The sequence below is a fragment of the Dermacentor silvarum genome, chromosome 9, assembly GCF_013339745.2.
Source record: "Dermacentor silvarum isolate Dsil-2018 chromosome 9, BIME_Dsil_1.4, whole genome shotgun sequence".
In the NCBI taxonomy this organism is placed as follows: domain Eukaryota; kingdom Metazoa; phylum Arthropoda; class Arachnida; order Ixodida; family Ixodidae; genus Dermacentor; species Dermacentor silvarum.
In genome coordinates, this window is record NC_051162.1 from 162,398,182 (window position 1) to 162,415,389 (window position 17,208).

At 47.7% G+C, this 17,208-nt stretch overlaps 1 protein-coding gene and 1 pseudogene across 2 annotated transcripts in view; both read right to left on the reverse strand.

Annotated features, from left to right (window-relative positions):
- Positions 1 to 638, reverse strand: part of LOC119464611 (large neutral amino acids transporter small subunit 1-like) — a 28,107-nt pseudogene extending 27,469 nt beyond the window's left edge.
- Positions 639 to 10,154: 9,516 nt separating this feature from the next.
- Positions 10,155 to 17,208, reverse strand: part of LOC119464612 (b(0,+)-type amino acid transporter 1-like) — a 28,206-nt gene continuing 21,152 nt past the window's right edge. Inside the window, exons 5-6 of one of the 2 annotated variants that reach the window (XM_037725638.2) lie at positions 13,230 to 13,326; positions 10,155 to 11,787 (exon numbers count right to left, since the gene is read on the reverse strand). In XM_037725638.2, coding sequence (XP_037581566.1) covers positions 11,007 to 11,787; positions 13,230 to 13,326 — 878 coding nt within the window. In that variant the 3' untranslated portion in view covers positions 10,155 to 11,006. The remainder of the gene's footprint in view (positions 11,788 to 13,229; positions 13,327 to 17,208) is intronic. The other variant, XM_037725639.2, reaches the window with a different exon arrangement.

Sequence of the window (17,208 nt, forward strand, 5' to 3'; positions counted from 1 at the left end):
ACGGTTGATAAAGAAGAAGATGAGGGAGACACACATGAAGGGTTCATATGCTAATTAGTAATCACGCAAACATAGCAGCAATGAAGCAGCCACATTTAAAGAGGAACAAGTAAGCTCACCCATTCTTGCTTGCATAAGCCGATCCTATACGGGCACAATATCACCAACACTGCCTGGGCCCCAATTCAAACCCACGCAGCTTTTTATCCCACATTCCTCGCTGCTCTCGGAAACGGCACTGTCACGACACCTAATTGCCCACCGACAAAAGCGCAAATGAAGCAAGCGGAGAAATTCTTCAACTGTTGACACAGTGCATGGAAGTACTACAAGCGGCCCCGGAGACGCCGTGTTTTTCGCGATCGCAGGTGGGTTGTGCGCGCGGTTGTCGTCGTGGCTGGACCGTCGGCGGCGAATGAACTTTACGTCCTTGCATGCAGCCGAGCGATCTGCGTCGCAGCTGCGCGCGACTGGGCGAGCGAGTCGCGCTGTGTGGTCGGGTTTACGCGTTTTCGCACGTCTCACACGTGCGCTTCCCGTCTGCGACCTGCCGCACCTGGGAATTATGCGCGACACTACAATATACACGCGGTACCGATGGCTCTGTTCTCTATACTGCACCGGCGTAGGCACCCGTACGGTGCGCCAGTGTAGCATAATCAGCACCACAAACGCAAGAACACGTGCCGCTTCGACTAGCCTCGCTGGTGGGTGTTCCCGCTTGTATCGTAGTATGTCGATCACGGCCGTATATCTGAATGCATCGCCGACGCTTTCCGCAATGGCGTGGCTTTGCAGAAATGTGCAGCTTTCCTCGTTTGTTCTTTCCATCGGGCTATTTCCCTGGGATTGTTTGCTGCGAGCAAGGACGCGAGCGCGAATGAACATGATTATGCACACGAAGAAATTAAGAAAGAAACTATGCAGATCGAACGAACATGTTGGAATCTATGTGAAGCGAAGCTTTAGTATAACGGTTGATGAAGTGCTTTAAAAAAAACCGCGATGCGTGCAAGTTTGATTCCTTTCATCCCATTCAACATGTAATCTCGTGGAAACTTTACCTACCGCAAAGGCCGCAACTTTACTGTCACGGTGCAGGTCGAGGCATCTCTCATTTATGCCTCTCTCACTTTCTGTCACGAGGCATCGTACAGGTCGAGGCATCTCTCCTTCATGCCTCTCTCACTTTCTGTCACGCAACTTTAGGGGCGAAGCTCCTTAGGGTGTGGGTCTGTCCCTCCTCTGTAGTATGTAGTAGTAGTAGTAGTCGTCGTCGTCGTAGTAGGTAGCCACGTCTACTTTTATGAAAAAAAAAGAAAAACACCGGATATTCACGGGGTGAATGATGATGAGTGGGCGAAGCTCCGGAGGGAATCATCGGTAAACCGTGAATCTTCCGTGTAATTCGCCCAGTCTCGCCGCACTAAATCGAACGATTGACTTCCACCAATGACACGCGCCATATGTGACGTCATTCCTATTTTATAACAGCGCCCTTCATTATAATTGCATCATCTCCCGCTTAAGGGGTTGCTAGCTCAGACGCGTTAGAAACGTGCAGTACTCTCTAGTAAGGGGGAGAGGCCACAGCGCCTTACGCAGCCGTTTACACATGCCGGAACGTGCACCGCGTTTGCCGACGCCATCACATGACTGCTGAGAGAGTATAACCCCCGTATTCATAAACGCTCCTCGACTTGAACTTGACTTGCCAACACCTTCAACGCGTTTTGAACGCGCTGTCCAAGGCGGTGGCAAGTCAAGTTCAAGTCGAGGAGCGTTTATGAATGCGGGGGTAAGGCGGAGAGGCCACAGCGTCTTACACGAGCTTCTTACACGGGCCGTAACGCGCTAGCACAAACGCGTTAGAAACGCGCAGTCTTTCGTTAATGTTGGGTATTTATTGTCATCGTGGTGCGTGTGTCCATGTGCGCTTCTTGGCGTAGTGGTTAGCGCCGCGCATTCGGAAGCGAGGGGTCCCTGGTTCGATTCCGCGCTACGGACACAACTTTCGGAATTTTTTTTTCATAAAAGTAGACGTGGCTACCTACTACGACTACATACTACAGAGGAGAGACAGACCCACATCCTAAGGAGCTTCGCCCCTAAAAAAAATTCCGAAAGTTGGGTCCCTAGCGCGGAATCGAACCAGGGACCCCTCGCTTCCGAACGCGCGGAGTTAACCACTACGCCACGAGGCGCACATGGACACACGCACCACGATGACAATAAATACCCAACATTAAGCGGGAGATGGTGCAATTATAATGAAGGGCGCTGTTATAAAATAGGAATGACGTCACATATGGCGCGTGTCATTAGTGGAAGTCAATCGTTCGATTTAGTGCGGCGAGACTGGGCGAATTACACGGAAGATTCACGGTTTACCGATGATTCCCTCCGGAGCTTCGCCCACTCATCATCATTCACCCCGTGGATATGCGGTGTTTTTTTATGCTTACGCACAGCATCGTTCACAAGCTCTTCCGAAATGCAAAACTCCAAATCAGGATGCGCAGTGTGAGACGTTTGCGCAGTGACGTCACAAGGGTGAAGGCGATGTACGGTGCGTGTTCAGAAATTAAGGGTGATGACAGGTGTGAGCGAAGAAAAGTACGACGCGTATAAAGCAACATTTAGGGATTCTGTACCATTGGTGTCACAATGAGACATCACAGGGTAACGGTACGTCACACGCTCGCCGGTGGACAAAACCATGCAAACTGCTGCATTGAACGGGGATCGGCGGAGAAGGCAACGTACGAGTCGTCAAGGTATTCCAGGAACCCGAAGGTCCTAAACCTGGTTGACTTTCTGGATCTACAACTCGCGATGATGCGGCAGACAAGATGGTGCAGCCTCCGAGTTGCCGAGAAAAAGAGAGAGAGAGAAAGGCAAAGGAAAGACGGGGAGGTTAACCAGAGATTATCCCCGGTTGGCTACCCTGTACTGGGAGAGGGGTGAAGAGATGCTATAGGTGAGAGGAGAGAAAAAAAGAATCAAAAAAAGTAAAAGAAAGTTGCCGAGGTCTTGCAGGAACACGAAGGTGCTAAACCATTCCCGGAGGCACACCTGGGGTGCTATGCAGGCTTTACCCCGAGTTTCTCGCTCTCCTGAGTTTGCTCGCCGGAAGTGGACTAAGATAGCACGGAAGGCGTGAAAGCAGCAGACAACCACGTGCGTCATCACGAGCTCATACAACCTGCGTGCTGCCACTTCATTTAAAACAGAAAAAGACTGGGCAGTCAGTACACGCGCAGGCGCCGCTTACCTTTATCAACTCAAAATCGCAATACCATGATTGTCCCGCTAATACACGCTTGGCGCAAACCGCTTGCCGCGACTTTCTGGGGCACGTCGTGAGTGTGTCTGCACTTTTGGAAGTTACCTGTCTATCCACCGTTCTCCCGCGGTACAACGGTAAGTGTAATGAATTGCAAATTTATTTAAACTAGCAAACGACGTACAACGCGAAAAGACAAGGACTGATAAAGACGACAAACACAGCGCAGTGTTTGTCGTCTCTATCAGTCCTTGTCCTTTCGCGTTGTAAGTCGTTTTTACCATGAATTGCCAACTAGCCCAAGCAACCACCCTCGTTCAATTATTTAAAGTACATTCAGTGGAGATCTTCCAAATTTTGAAATGCTTATAACATCCTGAAGTGCTTAATAACCACGAAAATTTTTTCTGTAGCTTACTTGCACAGGTAATCCACTGGGTAGAACAATAAACAAACGAAAGAAGGCACCGACTCTTTGATCACGTGCCTGGTTTTTTTGTCCGCCCATGAGGTAACGCCCAAGTGATGATAACCAAAGGCGATTTTAGATAAGCTAATCAAACTGGCGGTATGCCGAGGGTTCAAGTTTGTGTATTAATACCATTAGCTCATGCATTTAATGGTGTCGCAAGAGCTCGCGGATATCCCGAACTTTGCCAACCTCGGGCTTTCGTCCATTGCACCACTTGTGTGGTCCTTCTCCCCGATTTCGTTTTGACGATTGCACACATGTGCAGGGAGCCGAAAGGTGCAGCCGCCCGCTCACTGCCATGCCGCCGCACGGAGATCGGCGCCAGCCCCCTCGGGCGCGCAGGCAACGGGAGAAGAATATCTTTGCTCGAACGACGCCGCCGCCGCTGCCGTTGGCAACTTAGTTTTTTGAGCTCCCGAACGCAATCTGACCGGAACACCGGACACTGCCAACGCCTCCTAGACGGCAGGTCTGTGCATTCTGCTTTATGACGTCATGCTACTCGGACCCAAATTTCAATTTCCAAGGCCGGCGTGACGAAAGTGGTGACATCAAAATCGCCGCGGCATACTCGCGAGCACCCCATTAGATTATATGGCAGATAGCAAACGTAGTATGACGTCACGGATCGAAGTGCACTGGCCTTGTGCTACCTAGGAGGCGCTGGAACTGCTCACCAGGTGCTCCCAAGCTAACTGTGTGGAAGCCCGCACACAACATCGCCGACGGACTCAGCCGCTCCTGGAGGTGGTGTCGGCGCCATCGGGTTGAGGATGTTATTCGTGCCGGCAGTGACCTTCTCCGAATGGCGGCGCCAGGAGTCGCAGCAGCGCACAGGAGAGCACGCCCGCGTATCAGGTGCTGGGCCCAATGACGATGGAGGAGGAGCAGGCGGAAGAAGTGAGGTCCTCGTCAACAGGCAGAGCTGCAAGCCGCACAAAGGAAGACCGTCCGGCACTAGACCGGAGCAGACCGGAGCAGCAGTCGCTACTGGCCGTGGAACGGGTGCCGCCCGTGTTCCCCAATGGTCTGTCCCGGAACGCAGCCAGGATCCCGCGTCGCGGATTCCAATGTAGGAACGGCATGGTCCCGTAGTACACGCCAGCAGGCTCCATTCCTGACCAGCCACGCCCAAAAGCGTCGTCGTTGTTGTTTTGTAGCGTTAGCTACACTGGCCTAGCCAAGCCCGTTTCGCACGGCACATCAAGAGCCGTGCTGCGCATGCGCAAGGATCAGTGATGTCACACGGCTTGCGCACCGGAGCCACCGGAGCCGGCACCTCTCGCGCACTCCGCCGCCGCCGCGCGCGACTCACCGCCGCCGGTCTGCGCATTCCAGAGGAGTGACGTCGTAGCCGTGGTAGACGCACTGGCGCCGGCGCGCGCTCGCTGTGCAGTCGCCGTCTGACACTGCGCTGGAGCCGCTGCGCTTCTGACTGGCGTTTTCCAGTGTGGTATAGCCATGGAGAAGGAGAGCGCAAATGCTGCTCAACAGCGCAAAAGAACGGAGAAGCTTGACTCATCGGATCCCGAAGTAGTTGCCTGGCAATTAGCGGTTGAGCGTAGGAGACAACCAGGAAAGCTAAGAATAATCAGCTGAACCTTTGCTAACGCTACGTATATCCTGGCATAGCCGAGCTAAGCCACTGCAACTTTTTTCCTTATCAATCATGTGGCTCCTACCCACTATTAGCCAGGAAATGGATGGATTATGAGAATAGCTCCATAGCTGACTAAACCACTGAAATTGAAGTGATTGGTCGTGTGAATGTCGTATAAACTTGAATGAAGGGTGACCGCGATGAGCTTTCTACTCAGCGGTTTTCGAAAGGAGAAGGACCTCGCAATTTTTTCTCGTAGAAACGATAGACGCTTACTAGCTCAGGCTCATTCCCGTACAGAAGTTCGTTCCTGCGACAAAACTGAAGATTAATGAAACACGTCGTACGAAGGACAGAAAGGTTGATAAAGCGAAAAGCATTACTTGATGAGAACAATAAGCAGGTTTGTGTTGCCCAGATATTGCAACCGCCGTGCTCTAGCTGTTTGTTGGACTCCGTGGGAACAGCTATACAAAACCGACTTTATAATTATTCAGAGAGATGATGACTTCTGCAAGCTCATGCTATCCCTCATGATCGTTATTTATTCATTTATTATCTCTCTTGATACCCTGATATGCTACTTAAACGCTTGGGGGTGTGGCAGTTTTCGAGCTACCAAAAAACAAGACTTGAAAATTTTACGATAGGCGTCAGGATACAGCTACGTAGTTAGGAGCAGTATAGATGAAAAACGATAAAGATTGATTTCTGCATTCCTGGGCTTCAACGTCCCAATGCGACACTGAGGCTATACAAAAAGGACGCCGATTATGAAGGCTTACAGGTTTTCTTTTCTACATCTGGGGTTTCTGAGGGTGCACCTAAATCAAAGCAAAACAACAATTTAGCATTTCACCCTTCCTCTTGGCCAAGACCAGGATTCGAACCCACGACTTCGTACTCGGCGGCAGAACGCCAAAGTCACTGAGCCACAGCAGCACGAAAAAAAGTGACAAATGTTAAAAATAAACCTAACCACCCTACAAGACAGTATTAACAAAGAGTTCATACGGGAGAGCTCAATGCTGGGAGGAGTGAAACAGCTGTGTTCACGGAATTGGCGATGGTAAGCGCAGCTGGGCAAATGCGTTTGTGCTTCAAGGCTCTGCCCGCCGTTCGGTTCCTCGTGCTACAAAGGCGACAGTCGCGACGCGCGACTGAGCACAGACTGCCGTATTTTCCTTGTTAAGACAACCCGGGATGTCTTAGCCTCACCGCACTTGTAATATATATCAGGATAGAGCGCATGCTCGCTGCTGAGCGTAGGCAATATGCGGGACGTCTGATGCATGCACATGGCTCGAACGTTCTTCAAAGCAAGGCGAACTGTGAGCCGTAGGGGCGGGTCACTTTAAAAAGGAGGAGAAGGAAAAGAGTGAGAGAGAGAGAGAGCGAGTTTCTCCGATGTAAGAACGGCTGGCCCCCCTGTGCTGAGGTAAGGAGATACAAAATCTCGACACTATCGAAGGAGACCCGAAATCAAAGAGAGAGAGAGAGAGAGAGAAACAAAAACAGAAACAAAGTACGAATTTACCGTGATGGAACCCGGTAATACTCGGGAAATACAATGTAACACCGTTGTGGTTGAATACTCTTTCTCTTCCCGTCATTTTCACGCACACATAAAAGTTTGACCAAAGATGTTGTCATTCCGAAGGTGCGCTCTTTCCGCAATTACTTCATGGGCTGGCTCATTTTCGTGTTTCTTATGCCTCCATACGTAGCTTGTTTTCTCGCCTTTCTGGCCAATACTAACTAATATTTACCACGTGCCCTCTAGTACACTTAACACTCCCCCCCCCCCCCCCCACTTTTGCGTGCGTAATGCTTCGATTTCCCCGCAGGTATTTCCGAAATAAATGGCAATAAAATCACACTGTTATGTCGTGCGTATTGATGGGCAAACGTGTGACTCTCCCAGTTCACTTCTATTAGGGGCCAAGCTCCTTAGGGTGTGGGTCGTTCCCTCCTCTGTAGTAGTAGTAGTAGTAGTAGTAGTAGTAGTAGTAGTATGTAGCCCCCTGTAGTTTTATGAAGTGTTCACTAGATGGCGTTCCGGTTCCGCTTCCACTTCCGGTTCTACTTCCAGTTCTGGTTCCACTTTGCGCGCGTTCGGTGCGAACGCGGGCAAAACGCCGACGGCGTCGACAACAGTTATGCGCGTTGCTGGTGCTGCTGCATGTCCAAATTTATACAGCTGATAAAACTACCTTGAGTCTCTCGTTCCCGACGCGCGCTCTCTTTATCTCTCGTCCGTAGCTGTGGTTTACCCGAATGATCCCCCGGTGCTTCGCCCACTCATCATCATTCACTTCGTGGATATGCTGTGTTTTTTTTCTTAGGACTGCCCTGGGCCCATAATTTTCTAAGTTTAGTTATTTGATGTGTTAATTTAACTTCGATACTTGCCATACTTTTATGCCCGTGATCTCAGAATTCCCTTCTTTCTCGCTGAATGTCTCTTCTTTATGTTATAACTGGCTCCGTGCTACGACAAGATGTTTTAATAGCCACTCTTACATAAAGGCCGTTCTCTTAGTGATAAACAGCCTTTTTTCTATTTGGATTTGAAGTCGATTGGGCAAAACATATTCGGAGACTTGCCAGCACAAGCAGTTTCCACAGATAAAGGACTCCTGCTAGCTTGATGTAATAGTTAAGACAAAGCTATTATACGTGTTAGCTGGCAGCAATGAAGAACGCCACTAAAACTTTCCGAAGCTTACAATGACAACTCAAAGCGTTCGTTCTTAAGCTGGATCAAGTTAGAAACCGCTAGTTTTTTTTTCTACAACTTCTATTTCCACTATATCAGCTCCAGCAAATATTTTTTTTTGTGCAGACGTCGCCTACTGATCGGCAGATTGAAGCGGTAATTTTCCTTAGGACATAATAAGGGCATCAGATCAAGGTTGCCTCGTCTTTAGGCTTCACATAGGGCTGTTTTTGTAGTAACGTGAAGCAGTGTTTCATTTGCATGCTCTAGTTCAAAAATATTTTATACATTTATTTCTAATGCAGGGCGAGTGTGCTGAGTTAATTTGGCCCTTTCCTAACGACATCAAACGCTATTACCAGTGTAATAGAACTCCGTACGAGCATTTTGGTGATGCGCTGTTTCTTCTTTTTTTTTCGCTGCTGCTACCAGTATGGATACGAAGAACAAAATCAACTTTCACTTGTTATTTATTTGGGATCAGGGCTTTGAATCAAAAGATTTGAATTGTCCCATACCGTAGGCCTCATAAAACCTTCTCAAATTTGCGGTATCACCAGATTAAAAGTGAGAAATCGAATGTATGCGAAAGGAGTTGTATGTGCGCGCATATACTAAACGCGATGAGCATAAAACACACTGCGATGCCGACAAACTAAAGCAAAAGAGCATCTACATGAGTATTAGTCCATTTTCCTGTCAAAAATCATCACTCCAGAAGTCGAGGGAATGGGGTTTAAGTCCCAAAGGTTTTGCTTTTCATTCGTAACAGCTCCGTGCGATTTCTCGGTCGTCTTCACTGATAATAAATCCAGCATCACGATTGAGTCCATCTGTTTTTCACGAACACATCTGGCGTGAGTACGTTTTCTAATAGAGGCGAATTGACTAGAAAATGTAACAACTTTATTGTAATCCTATTTCTTCTCGCAATTTGTCGGTGTATAATAAAAAAAAAACATCACAGCCCCGATCTTGAAGCACAGCTATGGGCTGTCCATCGGGCCCGCGACGCAGCAGAGAGGCTCGGCCTTTCTGTATCGACGTGGGAGCGGCTAGCTACGTGCTGACGCGCGTTTCGAGGGGCCGTAATAAAGTTTTATCATACCATACCGCCCCTTACACTCCGTGAAGATGGTCGAATAGCGAAACTGTGTAAGTTACACCGAGTGACATTACACCATGCAAGTCAAACTTCGCAAGCCCGGGTTCTTCATTGCGACGCCGCCGATGTGTTTCCGCGTCTCGGGGGCGCAGCTCGGGGTCGGACTCCCAGCGCTGCCGTTTAAACTCGGCATCTCTGGCGCGCATCTAGGGGTCGGCCCTACAATGACGAGCCCGTTCACGAGCCAACTCTCGCTCACACTCGTGGTAGGCAGCTTCTTCCTCAGGAGTACACACTTCTCGTGGTCTTCCCATAGTTGTAGCTGGGATGTAATGTGCGGAACCGCTAATCCAAAGCTGCGTATGTACAACCAACGCTAACGGGAGCTCCTCTCACACCCCACTCTTCCGTTCACCTACTTTTTTCCTACACCGCCATTGGTTGGCGCGCCTCCCGCCCCCACCCTCCAACGCGAGTATTCGACAGCGCGACTTACGTCAACCTTTTCATCTGCACCCTCTCACAGCATTCTCACAGGGTGAAAGGGGCCACTCCAACCCCTTTCCCCCTGTTGAGCTCTTCTTTTCCTCTCCTCTCCCACTAGAGGGCGTGGCCCCTTTTTAGCGAAGTCCGCCAACGACGGCACAGGGTCCGCATAAACGCATAAGCAGCTTCGCTGTACAAGCGGCGGATAACGAGCGGTGATAAGAGAGGACTAGAATGAAGCAAAATGAATATTTACATCAGGCCAGCCCATGTTTCCTTGTCGACAACGTCTAGCGAAACTAAAACACTGTGTGATCTACATGCTGTTACGTGAGCTAGCGATCGCTAGCATAACTTCGCAGCTTTGAGCTCTGAGCCCTCTCATAATCTTGGAAGACGCTGAGGCACGTATACCCCTCCGGTCGCGAATAATACAAGCTATACAATACAATACCAGCTATACAGTACAATACAATACAATACAAGCTATACAAGTTATAGAAGCACTGGTCACGACCAATGCGTACGGAAAACATCTGGAACATCTTGAGAGCGTTGTAGTAGTAGTGGATGAATTTATTTACATAAAGGCAGAGAAGTCGCACTGAACATGAGCAATACCTATAATTAACAAAGCTCATATGACACATATGCCACATATACAATAATCTCGTATGGTTGTACGAGAACACAAAAGTTTCATATGTGTTAGGGCTAGCTCTAACATGCTCCTCTGCACTAAGAAAGGGAAACGGGGAACGATAGAGGGATGGACAAGGAACCCTGAAGGAGGTTATATTAGAAGACTAGAGACTGGTTATCACGGTTCATCTACCTTTCCATTATATAAAAATGCACTAGCTTTTTGCCTTTTGCTCTCAATGGAAAAGCTGCTTCCGAGGCCCTTATTCGATATGACGACCTCGTGCTCAATAGAAAAATGCCAACCAAATTGCACAGCGGCATTACTTTTGAACACCTCTCACTTCTCTCGAGTTCTCGGAGGTAGGTAAAGGGTAACGCAGAACAATGGTTGCCAATATATTCCGTAGTGTTTTCTAAAAACATGCGCCTCTCACAAAGCAAGCAACGCATTCTGAACGCCATTAGTTCTGCGTTTGTTATGTGCATCCTGACGGCGACATGCTTCAGACATCGATGCATTCTATCGGTGGCTAAGGTGCGAAGCGGAATTGGTAGTTGTCAGGCCTTGATCATGTAAGCGGACAGCTGCTTACCATCGTTAACAGGATTTCTTCTGACACGTGGCCGTAGACATATCCGGTATTACCCACGCAGAGTAACGCTTTCTGCTAACCACAGCAACGCTCACGTTTCTCACAGCTTCTCTTTCAACATGATCTCCAGGTCATTCGTGCAAGGAACCGAAAGCAGTAACTTCTGAATGAACCGTGTGATGGGTTTAGTTCCTGGAACACTGCACGAAAACACTACGAACACAGCATAGTACGCACCACCGGCGACCAACACGGCCAGAATGACCACGTACTGCACGTAGTTGACGGGACGCAGCAGTGGTATCACGACCAGCGCGACAGACACCAAGAACTTGATGACGGCCAAAGGAAGCGGAACGGCGTAAGGTCTGTGGGCGTCCTTCATTGTGTACCGGAGGACGAAGAGGCACAGCAGCACCACAATCTCCCAGACATTTTCCAGAAACACTGCTCCCTCGATCAAGTATGAAATGGAACCGATGAATGTAAAGGCCAGGGCCAGAGTGCCACGAAGCATAATCGCAGCCACGGGTGTCGATGACTGGATGGTGATGCAGGAGAAGACAGGTGCAAGGTGTCCCTGTCTGGACGCGGCTAGGATGACGCGTGCAGAGCTGAAGAAACCAGCACAAAGCGTGCCGAACGTGCTTATGGAAACGGCGACTGGTATGACGACGGTGGCCTTGGCACCCCACGTGGCGGCGGTGAAGGACACGGCGATGGCTTCGGAGGTGGCGAAGGTGTTGGGGTCCAGAACGACGAAGTAGGCGACGTTCGTCAGCACGTAGATGGCAGTCACCGATAGGATACCAATCAAGGCGGCTCTCAGAATGTTCTTGTTTGGCTCGGCAACCTCTTCAGCGATTAGACATATTTGTTTCCTGGAAGGTGAAGAAAAACATAGGCTTTGTTTGCAATTCATGGGCAACAGAGTGGCACTGAGTGGCAATCGATCGAGGCTTTAAAGGCTGCACATATACACCTTGCACGGGAATAAATATAAAGTGCGTTGACATTAAGCACGTAACGAAGAAAGTCTAGTAGCCTGGTACATGATACATTCGAGAAAAGACTTAACAATTGCGGAAATGGTCATCATCGCTGGTGGAGTGACAAATACATTGTAACGTTCGTCTAAAACAATGTAGAGAACACGCGCTGTGTATAAAATCCGGCATCTTGTCGTTGGGAACATGACTTGCAAATTTTCAAGTTAGTGGAGACCAGCACTTGATGACCCAAGCAGACATTCGGTCGACTCTTGCTACGAAATGAAACTCGAGCTCATTGAGTATGTTTTCATTATTTTAAACGCGATGAATGCAGCAGTAAACTTTTCATGATGTCGAATAGATCATCATACATGTGGAATATTTGCAAGTCAATAGAGGTGTATTTGCGATGGGAGACTTCTCGTAGACGCGACAATAATGCCTATCACTTCATTTGCGACAACGAGCTAAAGTTTGCGAGGCAGCCTGCAACCGCCTATCAGCCACCATGTTCGCTCGAGATAGGGACGTATGTGGAGGTGGGAATGTGAGCCGGACCTGGATATAAAAGTCGAGTCTCTCCATGTGGGAGCGCTTTTCACTTCTCATCGGCAGCACTTCGAGCGCCAAGCAAAAGTTTTGTTACCCTAGAGTTTAAAGCGTGTTCACTAGCAGACAAGCATGCATATTGCTCGCCATATTTTCAGTCCAGGAACACAACATTGACTCTCAGCTCTGCCAAGGTTACTGAATGCTCCAAGTGTGGGAGTTAATCCGAATAATAAATGAACCGAATGATTGCCCAGAATACTGCTTAGTATACAGGCTACTTCGAGCTTATACATCCAGACAAGCATTTGAACATAATGAAAGATGTTTGTATTAATTAAAATGTGTCTGGGATTGCCCTCCCTTTGCCACGTTACTGTATTCAAGGTCAGAGTGCCAACTAGAGTGGCCGATTCTGGAGAACGTGGAATAGTAAACTGCAGTTTGCTCGGCGAAAGATCGACCAATCAGGAGCGCCTAACCCCAAACCTTAAGAAAGCAGGCATCGAAAGGCTTGCTTTATTAAAAAAATTCGGCTCTTCGTGACGTATATTTGTTGCAATGAGGATATTGAGGTATGATTTGTTTTATCACTCCATAATTTGATAGAAAAAAAGGCCATCCGCCAAGGCTTCTGTTAAGATAGTAAAAATGGTTGTGCTGTCGTGCGTGATGAGAAATTTTCCGCAAGAGAGCAGCACCCAGCAGCCACTGCCAGAAAAGTCCGGGAGGGGTCGCAAAGCACGCGTCGCTATAAAAATGTGCCCAGCGGATGCACTCACCATCCTCCGTACGAGTAGAGTGCACCGTAAAACGCGAGGACGAGTCGGCTCGCAGACTCTGGCTTGCTGAATAATGGTTCTTCTTGGAAATGGTTGTCTGAAATAAGCACCATTCGGTATACGTTCTGCTTCCAACAGTAATTTCTACGCACTGCTGGACGTCATTGCAAAAAAAAAAACAAAAAAAAAAACAACTTCACAAATCTGCACAAGGGCAACTTGTGCAGATTTGTGAAGTTTTTTTTTTTTTTTGGCCATCTATACCATCTATACAGCGCAGTTTGCGCTGTATAGATGGTCGACGCAAGCAGTGTTCCAAACGATGTTTGAATGGCAAATTACAATTAGTTTATATTCGATGGACTAATTTTCTTGTGCAAATATTGTTTCATGGGAGCTGGCTTCAACAAATATTATATAGTCCATGGGAGACACAAAACGGCACGTGAAACGCGAATCGCAAAGTACGTAGAACTTGGATGGCGATTGTCTCAAGTCTTTAGTGGTGATGGCTAGTACGTGACGGACGTTTCGCAAAATATCATTTTTAATGAGGATCCTGAGAGGTGTTTCGTGTTCAGGAACAATCCTCGTGACTGATTTCATAATTGCATTGGGCGATCCTTGTACGCATTTTCTTTCTTAGATACTCAAATCTAAAAAAAAATTATGGGGTTTTACGTGCGAAAACCACAATCTGATTATGAGGCACGCCGTAGTGGGCGACTCCGGAAATTTGGACCACCTGGCGTTCTTTAACGTGCATCTAAATCTAAGTACACGGGTGTTTTCGCATTTCTCCCCCATCGAAATGCGAGATACTCAAATCTGTTCAATTCAATACCCTAAAATACTGTAGCTGTAAGCCGCGAGCTATCAAAACAAAACTCATTGATGCAAAATGTACCAACCAAACTTCTTTTTATTCCTTTTAACCACGGCGTTCCAATACGGAGACGCAACTTACTTTTTAATGTTCTGGGTACCAGCGTCAATAAGAAATATTTTAAGCATGCCGTTGATGTTTACGTAACCCTCTGCTAAACGAAAACAAAAACCAGAGCACAAGTTCCTTTAGTTAAAAGAGTCTGCGTGCCTTATATAGAACTCTGCTGCGCAATAATGAGATAACCCTATTGCGAAATGCAAGGAATGCTTTTTTTATGAGGTGCACCACCAAGCTTCACTTGAAGCCTGGTGGTGCTTCATGGCTGTGTTTCAAAGTGAAGGCTGGTTGTGGCTTCACCTTGGATCACTGCTCCTAATTATTACCCTTTCTGGCACAAGAATAACTAATAACCCTCGCATCTGCTTGTAGCAATTATTTCAGTTTTTTTCCTGATACAACATACCATTTTTATAATTGTAGAAATCAATATTCGTACTGAAATAATATTTGTAATTACGAAAACTGAGTGGATGTGACTGAAACATTCATGAAACATTCAGGCTACTGCTCCAAATTTCTTTTGCGTGTGGAAGGTGTGTGCCTTGTTCCCCCCCAAAAAAATTAAGTTTACGCCCTCAACAACACTCAGTTGCTGGATCGACAGGTGTACACAAACCTAAAATGTGAGGAATTGGCTAAGGGCTTCCAGAATCAGTTATAAGAAAAAAGATAAAAGAAGATGAGAGGGTTACCACATGGTTAATTTCACAGATTTCTTCTCTGCATTTTATACATCTCCGTCACAAAGGCGAATCGCCTCTTTGCAAAAGCATCATGAAAGTATGGGACAAACGTTGGCAAAAATGTGAAGAAAGGGTTTAAAAACTAAACGCAATAACACGCCGCTGCAACACACACAAGGCAAGCCTGTTTCGGCCAAGGCCCATTCACGTACAGGGAGAACGCCATAAATCACCCTCCAAAGCACCTTTTGTTGCCTCGGCTCTTTTCTGTCGTCGAGGAACGGCGAAATGGTTTGATGTAGAAAGCGTGTCATCACCGACGGATACCTTTATTCGTGATGTTTCTCAAGCAGCACCTCTTTATTGGCATTTGACCATATGGTCGCTTAGCGCAAATAACGAAGGAGGGACGGGCTCTTTCGTCTTCCTCTCTCTCTCTCTGTCTTTGCCCTCTCTCGTGACTTCGTACGCGCTCGAATACGAGACAACAAGCTCCACAGAGAGCGTGCCATCTGCATTCTGGCCAAAAAAAAAATAGGCAACTCCCGTTTGCCATAATCGTGCACTGCGGCGGATGCTACGGGCCGCGTTGACTTTACACATACCTGCCAAGTTTTGTGATTTGGTCGTAAGATGACCGATTTTCAGAGCTTGTTTAGTATTGTCGCATTGGTACCAATTAATTTGCCAGTTTTCAGTTTTGAGTAGATTAAAGATAAGCTAGAGAGAGAAAAAAAATAGTTCGAGATGTTTTATTAAATTACGCTTATATAATACGAAAAATGTCACTTGTCACGCGCGAGGACTCATAATAAGCCAGAAAGAACGCAGGAACGAAAAACCGGCAGCGACGCCGCCAGGAGGTTTCCGCACCAGCTCTTTTTGACGTCATGAATTTTGACCGCATCTGCTAGGGGCCTAGCTCATTTTTTACCGGCAAATATGGACTACACTGTACTCTTAAAGATATAAAGAGCACATTTATCAGGTTTCAGGAACATTCACAGAGGCACTATGGCCCAAAAACGAAAAGATACTTTGACAGCCGTAACGTCACGATGACGTGGCTGCACTGCGGTTTCGGTGGGAAATTCGAAAAAAAGATGAGACGGAATCTTCCCGTCTAACAATTAACCTCTCACCGACCAATATAACAAAGATGGAGGTTTGAAAGCAATGGAGAAATAATTATTTCTCCACTGCTGAACAATAATCCTGTAGTTTGTGAAACCGGCCGGATTGAGGGATAACGGACGAATTAGCACTGGGCAAGCCCTCCACACTTCTGTACATGTCGTTGTACTGCCAAGTATACGGACTAGGGCTTCACAAAAATGAATTACACCGAGCGCTTGACGTTCAGCTGAAGACTTAGTGTAGCCAAGTGGCAAATACCTACAAAGCAGAACGCGCTAGAACGAAAACGGAAAGGAAACAATTGAACTTTTACAAAAGTGCATTATGCACAATGGTGGTGGCGTCTATAATGAGCAGAGGTGGTGGCGTGGAGCAGAGGTAGAACACCCGGCTTCTAATCTGAAGGTCGTAAGTTCGAATCCTCCTCCAGTCCACTACATTTTCAGGCATGGAGTGGCGCCTGACATCGGCAAAATATATCGCCGAGAGCTAGTGGGGCTATAATAGTCCAGGTGTAACCAAATTAGGAAGGCCCACTGAGCTACAACAAAGTAACTCCCTCCCCAGAACAGGAATTGGCCTCCCTTGTGCAGTATTCGGCCACTACATCCCTCATGGCTCCCTACAATTAACCCGTGGCCCTGAGTCCCCAGCCGCTGCGGAGCACCTGACCAAGACGGCGGTCAGACCTGCGACGCGGCAGAGGGTGCTAAGAATCTGTGAGTCTGGACATGCCGCGACTCGAAACTGAACCTGGCAACGTTCAACACGCGCACCCTATCGAGTGAGGCCAGCTTAGCAGGGCTATGCGAAGAATGATCAGGTATTGCCTGGGATATTCTTGGCCTTAGTGAGGTTAGAAGAACTGGTGAGGCTTATACAGTGCTGACTAAAAACCACGTCCTCTGCTACAGAGGTCTTCCAAATAAGAGAAAATTCGGAGTAGGATTTCTAGCCCGTAAGGACATAGCGGTCAACATTTAAGAATTCTACAGCATTAATGAGTGGATAGCAGTTGTAATAAAGCTCAATAGGAGGTATAAATGAAGGTGGTACGAGCCTACGCCCCAACCTGCAGTCACGATGATGAAGAAATAGAACAATTTTATGAAGATGTTGAATTAGCAATGAGAAAGGTGCAAACTCAGTACACTAGCTGTAGTCATGGGCGACTTCAATGCAAAACTGGAGAAAAGGCAGGCTGGTGAGC